The sequence below is a fragment of the Natator depressus genome, chromosome 5 (genome assembly GCF_965152275.1).
Source record: "Natator depressus isolate rNatDep1 chromosome 5, rNatDep2.hap1, whole genome shotgun sequence".
In the NCBI taxonomy this organism is placed as follows: Eukaryota; Metazoa; Chordata; order Testudines; family Cheloniidae; genus Natator; species Natator depressus.
The window spans coordinates 46,816,913-46,834,081 of record NC_134238.1 but is presented as its reverse complement, the minus strand read 5'-3'; the positions used below and the strand labels follow the sequence as shown (position 1 = coordinate 46,834,081).

General features: G+C 44.5%; 1 protein-coding gene across 1 annotated transcript in view; it reads left to right on the top strand.

Moving 5' to 3' along the window:
- The window catches only part of POLK (DNA polymerase kappa), a 115,344-nt gene that overhangs the window by 69,856 nt on the left and 28,319 nt on the right, over positions 1 to 17,169 (top strand). The window contains exons 14-15 of the mRNA XM_074952708.1: positions 7,251 to 7,354; positions 9,066 to 9,164. Of these exons, the coding sequence (XP_074808809.1) occupies positions 7,251 to 7,354; positions 9,066 to 9,164 (203 nt within the window). The remainder of the gene's footprint in view (positions 1 to 7,250; positions 7,355 to 9,065; positions 9,165 to 17,169) is intronic.

Here is a 17,169-nt window from a genome sequence, read left to right as displayed (position 1 = left end):
TCTTAAATAATAAATAAAGAGTGGCTAAAGTAGATCAAAATAGCAGTGGGGAGTGGACCTAGTTTGGTGGTACTGCCACATGTCTTGACTTTGTAGAAGCACACCAATTTGCATGTGCAAAGCCAGTATTTTCATACACGGTTATTACTTATTTGTACTGTGGTAGCACTTAAGGTATGTCTTCAGTGCAATAAAACATTTGTGGCTGGCCCAGACCAGCTAACTCAGACTGTAGGACTATAAAATTGCAGCGTGTTCCTGCTCAGGTTGGAGCCCAAATGGAATGACTACACTGCAATTTTATGGCCTCCCGAGCCTGAGTCAGCCAACATGGGCCAGCTGTGAGTGTGTTATTGCAGTGTAAACATACCCTCAGGACCCATTGTATTAGACATTGAATGTACATTATTGATTTATTTGTATTCCTGTAGCTGTATCATAAAAGTCTGTGCTGCCTCCAAAGAGTTTACAATCTAAATGTATGAAAAGAGACTAATACGGGGAGATCCAGATAAAGGTGACACCCTCATAGTTTGTACAGTGACCAGCAATTAGACGGTCTCTGTTGCCTGGGCAATATCAGTGTTTGGTTATTTCCTGCTTGCCTTATTTTAAGGTGATTTTAATCTTTTCCTTTTGTCAAGGAGGCGGTAAAGCTGGTGGTGGAGGATGGGAGCTGTACTTGATGGTGCCTGGCATGGTTTGGGCTCACTAGTAGTATTGTGTGCCCACAGCCTGTGCCGGGAGGGGAGCGTGGCCCATTCTAGCTGCCTCTCGGTTATAGTCTGCATAATAACCACCCTAACCAACCGGTTTTTCTATGCACTTAAAACAAGTCAAAGTCAAATACTTCTCCTGCGCACACAGGGCGCTGCTGCCGGCGGGCACCTCCCTCCTCGCACCCTGTTGAGTAGCGCTAGCCCCAGAGCCCTGCCCGAAGGCGGCTGCTTCGCTGGAGGGCAAAGGAGAGGAGTTGGGGCCGCGCTATGAAGGCGCTGACCGATTTCCTGGGCGCGCTGAGCCCCAGACACGATGGAACGCAAAAAGCGGCGGCGGAGCCACCCGCCGCCGACAATGAGACGCGTGAGTGAGCGCGGGGCTGGGGCTGGGGCTCGGCGCTGCGCAGCCACAGCGGGCGGGAGCAGCGGGGAACGCGCCGCGGGCAGACCACTGAAGGGGGGAACGTGGCCCGGCTGCTGCGGAGCAAGCGTGAGGCGGGAGAGAGCAGCCCTGCTGTAGGAAGGGGAAGGGACTGCTTTTAGACAGCTAGACTGGGCAGAGGCTGTCCCTCGGCTCTGTACCGGGCCGTTTGCACTTCTCGGGCACCCGTTTTACAATCCCCGTCAGATCCCTTGCAGGAGGTCGTTTCCTGAGCCTCGACTGAGAGAAATCGAAGGCCTGCGGGTTTCTTTGCGTCCCCTCCCTGAGCTGCTTTAGGCGCGGCCTCAAGGTCCACAGTTAAGATCCAGACTTTCCCAAGGGCCTGGGATGTTTGGCTCTGCAGTTCTGGGTTGTCCCACTGTGGAAAGTGGAGGGGAGCTATAAAGTTTGGCTACAAGTCTGAATTCCTTCCCCTCCCAACATTTTTGGGGGGATTATTATTAATTTGTGTTATAGGTATAGTAGCATCTAATCAGGAGGCTTTAAGCCTATGACACACACGGTGTCCCAGAGAACTTACCTTCTAAACTAGAGGAGGAGCAAACATAGGGGTGGGGGAACAAGATACAACATGCAAGTGAAGCGTCAGGTTATCAGGTCCATTTTTTGGTTTTCCTTTTTGTCCCAAAGGAAGGAACATACCAAGGGTGGCAGAGAAGGAAGTAATCAAACTATGTGCAATTTTATGTACATTAAAAATAATGCACGAGTATCTATCAGAACCCCTCAGTCTTTATAAATCTGGTATAATGAGAATCAGGGGTGCTGGTTTTGGCCCATGTCCAGTCCAAGTCCCTGAACCTGCAAACACTTGTGCACACACTTAAATTGAAACACATAAGAAATCCCCCTGATTTCAGTGGGGCTGCTCACATGCTTGAAACACAGAGACATTTTGCAGAATTAGGGCCCAAATCAACTATGAAAGGACACTAGGTGAATGTCTGGCCCCACTGCAGTCAATGGTAAAACTTTTGCTGTCTCCAGGGTGTGGTATCCTCCTTCCTGTCTGCAGCCCGTACAGAAATCACTTTTGAGGTTAGGTGGGAAAGGGTACTATAGTTATAACCTATAGTTGATAAGTCAAGAAATATTGCTATAAGAGCTTTAGAGACTAACAAATTTATTTGAAAAAAGAAAAGGAGTACTTGTGGCACCTTAGAGACTAACCAATTTATTTGAGCATAAGCTTTCGTGAGCTTGTAGCTCACGAAAGCTTATGCTCAAATAAATTGGTTAGTCTCTAAGGTGCCACAAGTACTCCTTTTCTTTTTGCGAATACAGACTAACACGGCGGTTACTCTGAAATTTATTTGAGCAAGTACTCCTTTTCTTTTTGTGGATCCAGACTAACACGGCTGCTACTCTGGAACCTGTCTCTATAAGAGCTGGCAGACATTTGTCAAGTGGATAATTTTTTAACAGGAAAATGGCCCTTTTTTAGACATTGGAAATGTTAATTTTAAAATGTATTTTTCATTTTTTCCCTCCTTCCCCCAGTTCAATGGCAAACAGGAAAAAAAGGGGGAGAAGGTTTGGAGGAAAAAAAGAGGGAGAAGGTTTGGAGGAAAAGACAGAAACCTGAAAAAATTAAAATTCAAAAATGAAAAATTTCACCAAAAAATTGAGTAAATGAAAAATCATACCTTCTCGGAACCCTCTTCCCCAACTATTCAACCAGCTAAACTCTGTTGAGCCTGCAAAACATTGTATTTCTTGCAGGGTAATGAGAGATTTTATCTTTGTGGATAACATGGCAGGAAACTAAAAGTGAGACAAGCATGGAAAGATTCATTATTCAAACTCTAAACCAAGGGTAGTCAATAGGTGGACCATTGGCCAAATCCAAACCTCCAGACACTTTTGACCAGACCCTGAAATCTTTATTTACTTACTATCAATTTTTGTTGGTTTTTTATTATTATTTTCTCTTGAGTCTGGACCTCGACTATACCTTGACTGAGAAAATTGGACTTTGACACAAAATAATTGACTACCCCGGCTCTAAACCATTCCAAGAGAGAATGCTGGAGCAATGCAAACCTCAGGCTTAGTGAGGGGTGTGTTTTGGTGGCTCCTGCAATGGAAGAGGGCAAAAGGACAGGACAGGCTGCGTCCTGTGAGATTTCTGGCTCCATCAAGACTTCAGGATAGGCTGCGGTCTCCTGGGATTTGGCCAGTGATTTGGAGCCAGGAGATTTGGATTTAATAAAACCCAAGTGCTCAGAGCCACTTCCTGTTTGTTGGTTTCCAGTAGTCCACCCACCCTGCCTCCACTACCTAGGTTCTTTGTGGGCTGTGCTAGTTGCCACTTTGGGGCTAGGAAGGATTTTTTCCCTGTACCACCAGACTGAGTGAAGCTGGTTGGTTTTTTTGTTTTTGTTTGCCTTCCTCCCAGTGAAACCTAGGGGTTGGATATTGGACAGCCAGAAGGCTGGAATTCTCCCCCTCCCAAAGGTCACAGCTTGGACCGGCATGAGAGTCATTTAGTAGTTCCAACTTTTGGCAGGTGCCCAGTGCAGGAACTGGCTGATTTAGGCTCCGGATCCAAAAAGATAATGCTGTAGGCATCCCAAGGGCATCTTCTTATGAGATGGGGGCATCATGTCTAACCCACTGGGAGCAAATGCAAACCAGTGGCCAGGACACTACCGTGGTGGACTGCTCTGCCAACACACCTGGCAGCGGTGCTGGCTGGGGGTTGAGCTCCCTCCTTGCCTCAACCCCCAAAAGTGGGAGGGAGCTAGCAGGCAAGTAGAGCTCACAGAGACCCTCCTTGTGTGATGATTGGCTCCCCCTGCAGTGGAAGCCTCCAAGGATTGGCAAATGTTCAAAGAGAAGTGAGTGACTGCTCTGGGCTGTCCCCCGATGAGAATCTTGGATGTAATTTGACAAAGTTGCAGCCGGGTTAAAAATCCATACCACGTGTCCTTGCCTTCTTCCACATAGTGAGCATACCAAAGGACTTCTCTTTCAACTCTTGATTTCAATAGAATTATTCCTAGTTTACAGCAACGTAGGTAAAGGAGAATCAGGTCCATTAGTGCTGAAATAATGGTTAAATGTGGCAATGGAAGAAGCATAGGGATTTGTAGGCTTGGCCTTCCAAACATAATTTTTTCTTGTTTCTGTGCAGGTTATTTCTTCTGTACTGTTTCTGCCATCAGTCTTACTCCTCTTTATCCCAGGCACAGTGTGAACAGAGTAGAATGTTTTTTTACATTAAGCCCACTTGAAAATTAATTAATGTGACATTTGAGAAATTCAGACTTCAGGACTCCAGGTGAGAGGGAGAATTAGACTATGTCTACACTACAGGTTATGTCGGTATAATATATGTCGCTCAGAGGTGTGAATAAACCAGCCCCCTGAGCAATATAAGTTACACTGATATAAGCACTCAGGCTTCTCCTGCTGCCATAGCTTCTGCCGTTCGCAGAGGTGGTTTTATTATGCCGACGTGAGAGTGTGTTCACTCGATGTGCTGCAGCAGCGCAGCTGCATCCGTACAGCTGTACTGCTGCAGCACTGTATGTGTAGACATGCCCTTAGTATGGAGGGGAACTTCCACATTACAGCAATATAATAGCTCTTGGGATATCACTGCTTTGGTGAAGCATGGCTGGATAACTTCTTAGGCTGTTGTCTTTCGTATTTAGTGCAGAAATGCACGTTTGTTTGCATCTTGCTGATTTTCTTGGAGATGAGTAGTTGCTGCAGAAAGTGGTGCTGGTGGTTCAGTAGGTAGCACTGTCCTCTCTGCGACCGTTCCAAACTGGTGCCCCGTCAGATATCTGGTCTCTATGATATTTTAGCCTAACAGCTAAAGGTTAGTTATCTGTATCTATTGTGCTAGGAAAGAGGTGTGCTGACAGAGAAGTGTATAGGGCCATGTCTACACTAGCACTTCTGTCAGCAAAACTTTTGTCGCTTGGCGGGTGAAATAAATGCCCCCTGAGCGACAAAAGTTTTGCCGCCATAAGCACTTGTGTGCACAGTGCTATGTTGGCAAGAGACGCGTTCCCGCTGACATAGCTACCACTGCTCGTTGAGCTGGTTTTATTATGTCGACGGGAGAGCTCTCTCCTGTTAGCATAACACGGCTACATGGGAGACCTTACAGCGGCACAGCTGTATCAGTACAGTTGTGCCACTGTAAGCTTGTAAGTATAGACATAGCCTTAGACTTCTATTTTAGCTAGACTGATGTTTAATGCTCACTCTTTGAAATCTCTTTTCTGAGTTTATTAAACATTAATAGTTTTGTCAAAGCCAACCAAGTGGGTGCCTAGTGATTTTTTTACGGTACCCAAAAAAGCCCAGCTTCCCCAGGTTTCTTTGCTACTAGAGGTGCTCTCTTTTTGGGCGAGGCATAAAACCAAGGTCTTGAGCTCTAGTAAATCTCATGAATTTTCCAAGAATCGGAATACTGTATTATCTCAGGTGTCCCAGTCAAATTCCAAGTAGGTAATCACCTTCTTTCTACCTAAACTCCTCTGTCAGTTTTACTTGGACGTATGCATGCGTCAGTTGGTGCCCTACAGTATTATGGAGATTGGTGGTGTGTTCTGTTATATAGTTGTATGCAATGTTGTTGTAGCTGTGTCAGTCCCAGGGTATTAGAGAGACAAGGTGGATGAGGTAATATTTTTATTGAACCAACTTCTTCTGGTGAGAGAGACAAGCATTTGAGCTTAAAAAAGCTTGTCTCTCTCACCAGCAGAAGTGGTCCAATACAAGATATTACCTCACGCACCGTGTCTCTCAAACAATTGCTTCGTTTCACTCCCAATGTGGCTGTATTTAAAAGAATGAGTGAAATAATTCCTGTAGTTTTGTACTGTTGGTTGTTACATTTGTAAAGCACTCGGACTCATTTGGGTGACAGGACCTATAGAAATGCAGTATCATTATTCTGGGAAGTGCAATTAATGATATTTTTGTGCGGTGAAAATTCTGTTTCTATTTGTTCTTAAAGAATTGGAACTAGAGAGATCAACCAGATTCCTGGGGGGGAGATGTAATATTGTAACAACAATTCCATGATAAAAAGTAAATAATTCACTTAGAATATTGAAACAAGAGGTGCATATCTCAAACAGGAGGTAAGGGGAGTAGAATCATAGAAGTTTAGGGTTGGAAGAGACCTCAGGAGGTCATCTACTCCAACAGCCTGCTCAAAGCAGGACCAACTCCAACTAAATCATCCCAGCCAGGGCTTTGTCAAGCTGGGCCTTAAAAACCTCTAAGGATGGAGATTCCACCGCCTCCGTGGGCAACCAATTCCAGTGCTTCAGCACCCTCCTAGTGAAATAGTTTTTCCTAATATCCAACCTAGACCTCCCCCACTGCAACTTGAGACCATTGCTCCTTGTTCTGTCATCTGGCACCACTGAGAACAGCCTAGCTCCATCCTCTTTGGAACCCCCCTTCAGGTAGTTGAAGGCTGCTATCAAATCCCCCCTCACTCTTCTTTTCTAAATAAGCCCAGTTCCCTCACCCTCTCCTTCTAAGTCATATGCCCCAGCCCCCAATCATTTTTGTTGCCATCTGCTGAGCTCTCTGTAGTGGGGGGGGCCCAAAACTGGACGCAATACTCCAGATGTGGCCTCACCAGTGCTGAATTAGAGAGGGATAATCACTTCCCTCCATCTGCTGGCAGTGCTCCTACTAATGCAGTCCAAAATGCCATTAGCCTGCTTGGCAACAAGGGCACACTATTGACTCATATCCAGCTTCTTATCCACTGTAATCCCCGTGTTCTTTTCTGCAGAACTGCTGCTTAGCCAGTCGGTTCCCAGCCTATAGCAGTACATGGGATTCTTCCATCCTAAGTGCAGGGCTCTGCACTTGTCCTTTTTGAACCTCATCAGATTTCTTTTGGCCCAATCCTCCAATTTGTCTAGGTCACTCTGGACCCTATCCCTACCTCTCCCCCCATCTTAATGTCATCTGAAAACCTGCTGAGGGTGCAATCCATCCCATCATCCAGATCATTAATGAAGATGTTGAACAAAGTAGAGTTGTCATTTAAGTTTTTTATGACTATTTCTTAAATATCATAAACTACTTTGTCACATTTTCTACAGTGTTACCACATGAGAGAGAATTTCATCATGCTGCTAAAATGAACAATTTGGAAACCATGGAGAAGTTACTTAGGAAGAATGTTAACATTAATGCTGTAAATACTGTGAGTATAAAATACTGTATGATATTTTAATTACCAGAAGTATGCCTTGTGTATGGTCGCTAAGTGAAATCTCAAAAGTACTAGTGTATTTGACTGCAAGAGGAGGAGTATAAAGATACCCTTGAAGAAAATTCTCTGCACAAGTAGTATTTCAGGTGTCCAGTTGAGTGCCCAAATCTTGTGAAGTGAAGAGTGCCCTCCACTTGCACTTAGCGAGAGTGTAGGGTGATCAGTAATTCATAGGTCTAGTGGTCAGTGTATAAAAGTGGGACCAGGAACTTCTGAGTTATAATCTTGAAACTCTATGACCTTGGGCAATTAGTTTAACCTCTGCCTCAGTATCCCTATCTGTAAAATGGGTATACTTAACCTCACAGACATTTTTGGTTCTTGTGAAATGCTTTGCAGATTAAAATGCACATAAAGAGTTGTGTTGTTCAATGTGTGCTGCAACATGACTGCACTTGTATCGTGTGGCTACAAGGTGAGGTCAGAATTCAGACCTGGTGCAAGCAGATGGAACTCCATTGGTATCAACAAGAGTTGTAGCCTTTTGGTGTAGATCTAAATTTGGACTAGAATATTCTACAGAAAGTGTTGCAGCATTTCATGGAGAAGAATGTTAGTCCTATCCCGCAATAACAAAGAGTGGGCCTTTGTCCCCCTGTAATGCCTGCCCACCCGTGGCAATTCACTCCCCTTGGGCAGCCCATTCAGGGGGTTCGTACAAATGGTTGCCAGCCTGCATCAAACATTTAGGTGTAAACTGTCTGACTTAGCGCGTCCTACTACTTAATCACAAGTTCTGAAAAAAATGTGCCTCCTTTTCCACATGCTTGGTTTTGAACGGGGGAAATAAGAGTACCTGCAGCTGGATTCCTGAGTCCTCCTTCAGAAAAGAAAGAGAAAAAAGATCCCTTTAAAATTACATTCTTTTGAATAAGAATATTGTTTCCATCAATACATACTGCTATTAATGGTACTCTGGACATGAAATTTTTGACAGCCCTGAGCAATGTAACTAGGTTGATCTCATTTTTAAGTGCAGACCACGCCTATTTCATATGGGCCTACCCACTGAACTCCTTCAGTTTATTTGCACATGTAAAGTTATTCATTGAGGGTTGGAGGATGGACACCTTTGTTTGTATAAACAACAGACCAAACTGAAATGGTGACTAATACCAAGTAAGAGGAGCATTCGAGTCGTGCATTACAGAGATAAAATCAAAAACAAATATGTAGCAAACAGGATATCACCAAGAAACAAATGGAATTACATAAATCTTAGGCCTGGTCTACAGCTATTGCAGAGCACTCGTGGTAAAGATATCACCTAAATCTTTGCTTTTAAAATCAAACAGTAAAATAGAAATTGTGAAAATGAATGTTTTCTGCATAGCATATCTCCTCTCTCTAAGCAATGTGTGTTTAGTTAAGCCCTGTTAATGACACATTAGTGAGTTGCAGTGAAGGGATTAGAATGGCAATAAATACCTAATGTACTCTGGTTCTACTAGATTTCATTAAACACAATATTTAATTTAGATACAAGGGAACAGAAATACAGATAATGGCAAATGTTGGCTAGAGAATGTGCAAATGAATGTGTATTGGTGACCTTTGATCAGAGGATTCAGAAATCCTGATAATTTGTGTAATAAAAATAATTATATTACATACCTATCCATCCAGGCTTGTTTTATTTCAGCTGCAGCGCACAGCTCTCCATTTTGCTGTGGCAGGAAATCATGTATCTACTGTGGATTTTCTTCTCCATCACAAAGCTAGAGTGGATGTTGCAGATAAGGTAAGCAAACCACTACTGTCAGATCAAAAAACATGGTCTGAACCCTTGGCTGCTACAGTTGCAACAGCACAGCACAAGAGGGGTATCTGTGTGTGTGTAAAGGTGATTTAATGCCATCAGTGCAGTTCCCCAATCCTGGGGTGGGTGTGTCCCAGTTTGGATCTCTCTGTAAATTAGAGCAGCTGTTAGACTGCTCTAATTTACACCACCAGTAGCCCCAACGGGCTGACAAAGCAACCAGGGACCACTGGAGAACAGATAACCACTGGCCATGTCCCCTTTCCTCCAGCACACCACCCCTCCTCTGGCAGCTGAGAGGGGAGTAGTATAGTAGTCACTATGCTGTCTCTATGCCATCAAAGGACTCCCTGCACTGGGGTGGGTGGCTAGATTATGTCAGTTTTAGAGCCACTTTGGCCGGCAGTATGAGGCAGAGTGGCTGCAGCACAGTGGGAGATCCGGCCCATATATTAATGAAGCAAAACTCCTTATGGGTTACTAAGAGTGAACAGATTTCAAAGGGAAAGAGTTTTTAAAATGCAATTCACTTTTCACCAGATATGCTGTTTGTTTACTTTTTGTACTTCATTCTGCTTGGATATGATGCAAATAGATTAGCCATTTTGAATTTTGTTTTGGTTTGTTTGACTGTCTTCCCATACACTAATACAGTGCTGCAATGTTTGACTTACAAACACTGAAGGGAAATGTATACATGCAAACAGCTGGGTTACAAGTTATGACTTGTAATTCATGACAATATTTCTATGAATAATTAGGTGGTGTAATTTTTAAAAAATAAAACTGACATTTAGGTGTAAACTGTCTCTGTCCTTCCTTCTAGAATTTCTCATTCCTGTTCAAGGGCCCAGTAGAGAGGTTTTGGAGTTCTTAAAACATTATATTAGAGATGTTTTTGTGAAAATTCTAGAAATATTTATACCCTTTTCATGCAAGACTTCTGTTTTATACTTTTTTTTCTAAACTAAAACTAAACCATCGCTAAAAAGAATTTACAGTGCAATCCTGATTACGGGTGAGAGTAACAGGGTGGCTGGGCCATTAAGAGGAACGGGGCTCAGTGAATCTGTTCCTGTCCAGGTGCTCCCAGTTGGGCCACTTAAGAGGGCGGGGCAGCACCTAGGATACTCTGTCTAATGAGACCCAGTGCATCAGAGCAGACAGAATTAGTCAGGAGACAGAGCAGGAGACGAGAGCTACCAGAGAAAGAAGGTGCTCCCTGGGAGAGGATGAAGGCAGGAGATCCGCAAGGAGATTGCTGGCTGGCATTCCCAAGCCAGAGAGCCAGGGCTGGAGAGCGCTAAAGGCAGGCGAAACAGCAGAGTGAGATCCTGTTGACTCTACGACAGAGGGCTGGAGCCAAGGGCCAAAGAGGCTGAAGGAAGGGAGAGAAGTAGAGGAAATGACCTGCTGGTATCTCCTTGCTGGAGAGCTGGGGCCCAGAGGAACAATAAGAGGCTCCCAGCAAAGAGGCTGTGGAAGTTCCCACTGGGAAGAGTGGGGTTGTATCCCAGAAGGAGGGTTGGGGTGGCTGTGTTGATAGAGGAACAGAGGAGGACTAACAAAGAGTCTGGGTGTGGTAGAGGACACTGGAAAGTGGTATGTGTAAAGTGAATAACCAAGATGATATGATTTTTAAGGCTTACTTGCACTGGGGTGATATGGACTATTCTTGGAGACCTTTGTATTGTTTGGTAAATAAATTATGTTATGGACTTGAGTGTGTGCTTCTGTGGAATTACTGAGAAGCCAAAAGGGAAAATGAGGCAAAGGGCTACTTGCAAGGTTACCCTGAGGCCACAATGAGGCACCTGGGAGGAGGCTACTCATTACAGCTGGTTGTGAGCTAGGAGGGAAAATAATTATCTGTGAAATATGTGAATACTTCTTTGTGTGACCTATCTCTTCCACAGTATGTGATATTCATAAGCTTCAAAAAAATGCCATGGCAGGGTATGTTCCAGGGTATGTTAGATATTGTAGAATAATTTGAAGGCAGTCAAGTGTCCCAAAGGGAGAAAGGAGGCTGCCTGGCTTATGGGCTACTGTGTTACATCACACAAATGCTGGCTCTGTATTGCAAATGGGAATCCAGATTGAGGCAGCGAGGGGAAGAATGGGGTGATTTTTTTTAATCAGGAAAAAGTGCCAAGATGTCACTCTTTTGTAGCCCCATTTCACCTGTTTTTTTTGTTACTATTGCAGACATTGGCAATACAACTGCTTTTTGTTCTGCAGAGCGTTCTGCTCCATTGAAGTCTATGGAAGTTTTGCCCTGGACTTCAACTGAGGCAGGATTGGGCTTCTATAGTCCTAGGTTAAAAATGTATGTGCAGTCTACAAAGTGGATTTATCACAACTATCCTTGTAGCTTTAGGCACTAGGGGCATGTGAAAGCAGCTATATTTAATTAAAGCTGTATATAAAGAACAATAGAAACACTCGGAAGTGAACAAAGAGCCAGCGCAAATTGGTGCTTCCCATCGCTAATATCTCACTGTGCTCCAGCTATGGCTTCTGAGTGGTCTTTAAAGAGTAGCCCCATGTGCAGTGTTATACAGTGTTCCAGTGGAGGTTGAAAGGCATGAATAACTGTTATAAGGTCTTCATTCAAGAGAAACAGTTTGTGTGAGATGTTGATGGAAAAAGTCACTTGGGCCACCAAGTCCACCTGGGACTCCAGAGCAAATGAGGCTCCAGAAGGACCCCTAAATTGTGTACCTCTTTGACAAAGGCTTGGATAAACACCAGCTCAGTGAAGGAGGCAGACGCTATCCCTACCATGTCCTTCAGATGCTCTCCTCCAATCAACCAATATCCCTTCCATCCTGTCTGGTTTGAGTTTTGGCCAGTTCGCTCTACTCCAAACCCCCTTCCTTGGCCAGGTACTGGAAAAACAAAGATAATGTAGCCTTTGGGCTCAGTGAGAGAGAGACCTGGTGCTCAGTGTTCTCTGCATACTGATATCTGCGCCTTCCAAACAGTCATGTCTCCCCCTCTCTCTCAGTCGGCATATGTACAGTACAGTACAGGAGAGGTGAGACAGAACAGAATCCTGCAGAGCCCCATGAGGAAGAGACTTTAGCATGGTGGAGCAATTAACCTAGACCACCTGCAGGGATCTTTTTGAAAGGTAGAGCTGAAATCACGTGAGCAATATTGTCCACTGCTGCCAGGGTCTGCAACTGAGTTAACTTTTGTACATCCCATAGTCTTTGACTTGTACTACAGCTCAGAGATTTCCTTATTGTGAATCACTTGCAAGCAGGGCTGGGAAACTGAACAGAGTTACCATTTAGAAGCTTAAATATTTATACCAGGGGTTGGCAACCTATGGGGTTGGCTGCCAAACCCAGGCTGGCAGCGGGCTGAGTGGGCTGGCGGCTGGGACCCCGGCAGGCAACAGCATGCCATTAAAAATCCTGCCCCCCCCCGGCCCGCTCTTTTCCGCCCGGCCCCCACGGAGGCAGGGTGAAGAAGCTCCCGCCTCCCCTGCCTCTTCCCCCAGCATGCTGGGTTCCTGCCCCTCCTCCTCTCCCTCCCTGCCACCGATCAGCTGATGGCCCTTGCGAGGGAGGGGGAGAAGCGGAGCCGCAGCCTGCTCGCTGCTCCGGGGAGGGGAGGAGGCAGAGAAAAGGCAGGAGCGGGGCCTTGGGGAAGGGAGGTGGAATCACAGCATATCCCCTCCAGCCCCCTGCCGTGAGCCGCTCTGGGCAGGGAGGTGGGAGCATCCCCAGGATCCTAGCCAACACCCTCAGCCCTCTGCCCTGGCCCCTACATCACCAACCCCCCCACCCAGCCCTCTGCCCTGACCCTTGCACTCCCCTCACACCCAGCACTATGCCCTGACCCCTGCACCGCCCACACCCCATGCCCTGACTCTTACACCCCCCACATTCCCACCACCACCCTGAGCACCAAACGAGAGCTCCTGTGCGCGCGCACACACACACCCCACATTCCCACCTGCACCCCTCGCACCAAATGGGAGCTGCCCAGGTAAGCACTCCACACCCAAACCTCCTTCCCCAACCCTGAGCCCCCTCCCTCATTCTAGCTCCTGGCCAGACCCTCCATCCCAACCCCCAGCCTGCTCCTTCACTCCCAGCCCTGTGCTCAGTGCACTCCCACGCTCAGCTCAGTGCAGAGAAAGAGAATGGCTAGAACCAGGGAGAAGGTAGGTACCCACTCTATGTGGTCAGGGCTGAGATCCCAGACAGGCAGCGGGCTGAGCGGGGCTGGCAGCTGGGACCCTGGCTGGCAGGAGCCGCTCAGCCCACTGCCAGTCTGGGGTCCCAACCGCAGGCCCCGCTCAGCCTGCTGCCAGCCTAGGTGAACGGAAGCCCAGGCTGGCAACGGGCTGAGCTGGGTAAGATCAGCATTTTAGTTTAATTTTAAATGAAGTTTCTTAAACATTTTGAAAACCTTGTTTACTTTCCATATGACAATAGTTTAGTTATATTATATATAGACTTAGAGAGAGAGACCTTCTAAAAAATGTTAAAATGTATTACTGACATGCAAAACCTTAAATTAAAGTGAATAAATGGAGACTCGGGACCCCACTTCTGAAAGGTTGCTAACCCCTGATTTATACCATCAGGAAAGACAATTAAGTAAGTCTTATTATTCTGAACCCAAAATGTTCATAGCGAATTAGCCATGTGATTGTACCTTTTTTTTGTCTGACAAGCTGAAAGCCGCATGTATGATTAATATGAAAAGTTCTAAAATGACTACAGTTATAATACATAACCTTAACAGATCAATTTTATAAGTGGTGGACAGCTGGCTTTGAACAATAGTCCTCCATAACAATGACTAAGGGACTGCCTATACTGCAGTCATGAGGTGTGATTGCAGCACATGTAGATGTGCCTAAGTCAGCTTTGAACTAGCTAGATCACAACTAGCTGGAGTAACAATTGCAGGGTAGCTGCAGTGGCACGGACTAGCCGCTTAAGGGTATACCCTGGGTCCTGGGTAGGGTTGTACTCGGGAGGCTAGCCCGTGCCACCACCCTTGCTGCTGCAGCTACACTGCTGCTGTACTCAAGCTAGCTATGATCTAGGGTAATAGGGTTATATCGATAATACTGGACCCAGGATATACGTTTGCAGGACCCAACTAGATACATTCTCCCAGTTTGACAGTGAACCATTAATAAGTACTCATTGAGTACAGTCTTTCAACCTGTTGTGCACCTACCATATAGTAACTTCACCTGAACCACATTTCCCTAGTTTGTTTATGAGAATGTCATGTGGGACTGTGTCAAAAGCCTTAGTAAATCAGATATACCACATCTACAACTCCGTCTGCTATTCACTAGGCCAAACCTGACAAAGTAGGAAATTAGGTTGGTTTGGCATGAGTTGTCCTTGCTTAATCCTTAAAATCCTCTAGGTGTTTACAGACTGATTTTTTTAATAATTGGTTCCAGTATCTTCCCAGATGTTGGAGTTAGGCTGACGGGTCTATAATTTCCCAGGTCCTCTTTGTTCCCTTTTTTGAAGATAGGTGCTATGTTTGCTCTTTTCCAGTCTTCTGGGACCTCACCTGTCCTCCATGAGTTCTTGAAGATAATCCCTAATATATATAATTGTAATGTATATTAATTCCAAGTTTGTATCTTCTGTATTTGTATAACTTATATCTAAACTGTAGTAAGCTATCGTCAGTGGTAAACTATTTCCAGTATTCTCTCTCTGAGCTTTTTTAAAGTATATTTAAGCCATAAAATAATTTTATGGGATCATTAACATTTTTGGGAGCATCATAAGGCTGTGGAATTACAAAGGTGTATGCTAGTTGCCTCATTAAACATGCCCCTCAGTGTCTTGTTCTGATTATAACTAGGCTTGGAAGGATTAGCTTTTAATTAATTTAATTAGTAAATGTTGTTAATCCCCTAGTTCTCCCTCCACTGAAAACCCTATGGAAATATTTTCCCCATCGTTATTAATTGAAATTTAAAATCTATATAATGTAATGCGCTTGCAGATAACTCATACACTCTTTGGCAGTCAGTTGTAGCTTGCAATTAATAAGAAATGCTATGATATATCAAACATTCTGACTTTGTTTCTGAATCTGGTATGAATTTCGTCTTCATTCTATTCCAAGTAAATAACATTCCAAATAAATAACAGTAGGGTCCAAGGTGTTCTTAAAAATCATTGTTTGTGCAAAATTTAAGTTGGGGGGGGGGAAATTAAAACCTCGGAAATAAACATAATATTGTTCTTCATTTTTCAGCTTACCTGTTAAAAATGATATATTTAAAAGCATTTTTCCTTTTTATTCTACTTATTAGTCCACTATGGAAATAATGTCTAATACTATGTCTGTGGAGATGACACAGTGTGTTCTGGCTTTATTCCTGGAATTACAACATCTAGAAAGTATTATTGCAGGAGTGGGGAATAATGCCGCAGGCAGTTTAACATTTCTCACATTACACCAGCCACCTCTAAAGTACAGCTGTGTTCAGAGAGGTAGATTCCAGAAATGACTAAAGACACACTTCAAGGACTCCATCTTGCAAACATTTAATCACATGTTTAACTCTGAGCACGCAGGTAATCCTGCTGAAGTCAAGCACATGCACATGCACATTTTGCAAAGATGGGGACTTTTATGATTAAAGTGACTTTTTTTTTTTTTTAAGCAGGGATAATGTCCCTAACCTCTGTTTGCCAGAAGCTGGGAATGGGCGACAGGGGATGGATCACTTGATGATTCCCTGTTCTGTTCATTCCCTCTGGAGCACCTGGCATTGGCCACTGTTGGAAGACAGGATACTGGGCTAGATGGACCTTTGGTCTGACACAGTATGGCTGTTCTTATGTAAGCCTGTATTCTAACTGAGCTCCTTTTGAATAGTAGGGTGTGAAATTGTGGGGTTTGTAAAACTCCTTTTAAAAAAAATTAAGCTTTCTTCTGCTCCCATGTTGGTTTAGAAAGGTCTTTGTGAGCCACAATCCCACCCGTCTACCCCCTTTCTTTACGTGTGCACAGTGGGTGATGCTTGTTCCACATTCACTTTCAGCTCTGTTGCTGCTGTTCATTGTTGTTTAATATTTATATTACAGTAGCACCCCGAGGCCCCAGTCACAATCAAAGACCTATTATGCTGAATGCTGTACCAACACACATGAAGACATAGTCCCTGCATCCTACTGTAGACTCTAGGGAAGAAGGTGTACCATCAACAATATAGTGAAACTAACTATACACAAATGTACTAAGTTGACAACTGGGCAATAAATAGGGTAAAATAATTACTTTTCTCTAATTTCTACGCTAGCCTTTTTAATATCAACTGTAACAAAGGCAGGTACAACATTTTCAGATAGAAATATGATTTTCAGTTTGGTGGTGATCCTTCATACAACATGATTATATCCCTATGGCAGGGGGAGCATAAGTATAATAGCAAATCGCTACACACATCTGGTCAAAATTCTGAGTCCAAAGGTCTCCACAGCAGATCCCTTGATTCTGATTGTCCCTGTATCATATTCACCTGTACTGCTGAAACAGGCTTGTTTAATCTCTTAGTTCCTTGGCTGTATGGCTCTGGAGGACTTTAACAGTCCTCTTGTGTAGCTTGCTTGCCTTTATTCTCACTGACTTCAGAGAACTAGGATCACAGATTGAGGAACAAGTAGCCAGGCTTGCTTTGCAGAGAGGAGATGGAGTGGGATTGTGACAGGGAACAAGGGGTAGGACTGATCAGAGAAAGGTTGGTGGCAGGACATAGCCATTAAGCAATTGCCTTATTGTTTCTCCATACTCCCCCGACTGTCTGTATCCATCGGTTGTGTCTTGTTTTATACTTAGATTATAAACTCTTTGTGGCAGGGGCTGTCCTTTTGTTATGTGTCTGTCCAGCACCTAGAACAATGGGTCCTTGTCCTTGATTGAGGCTCCAGTATAAATAATAATAATGCTAATAAAGGAAGAGAGATGGGGGATCCAA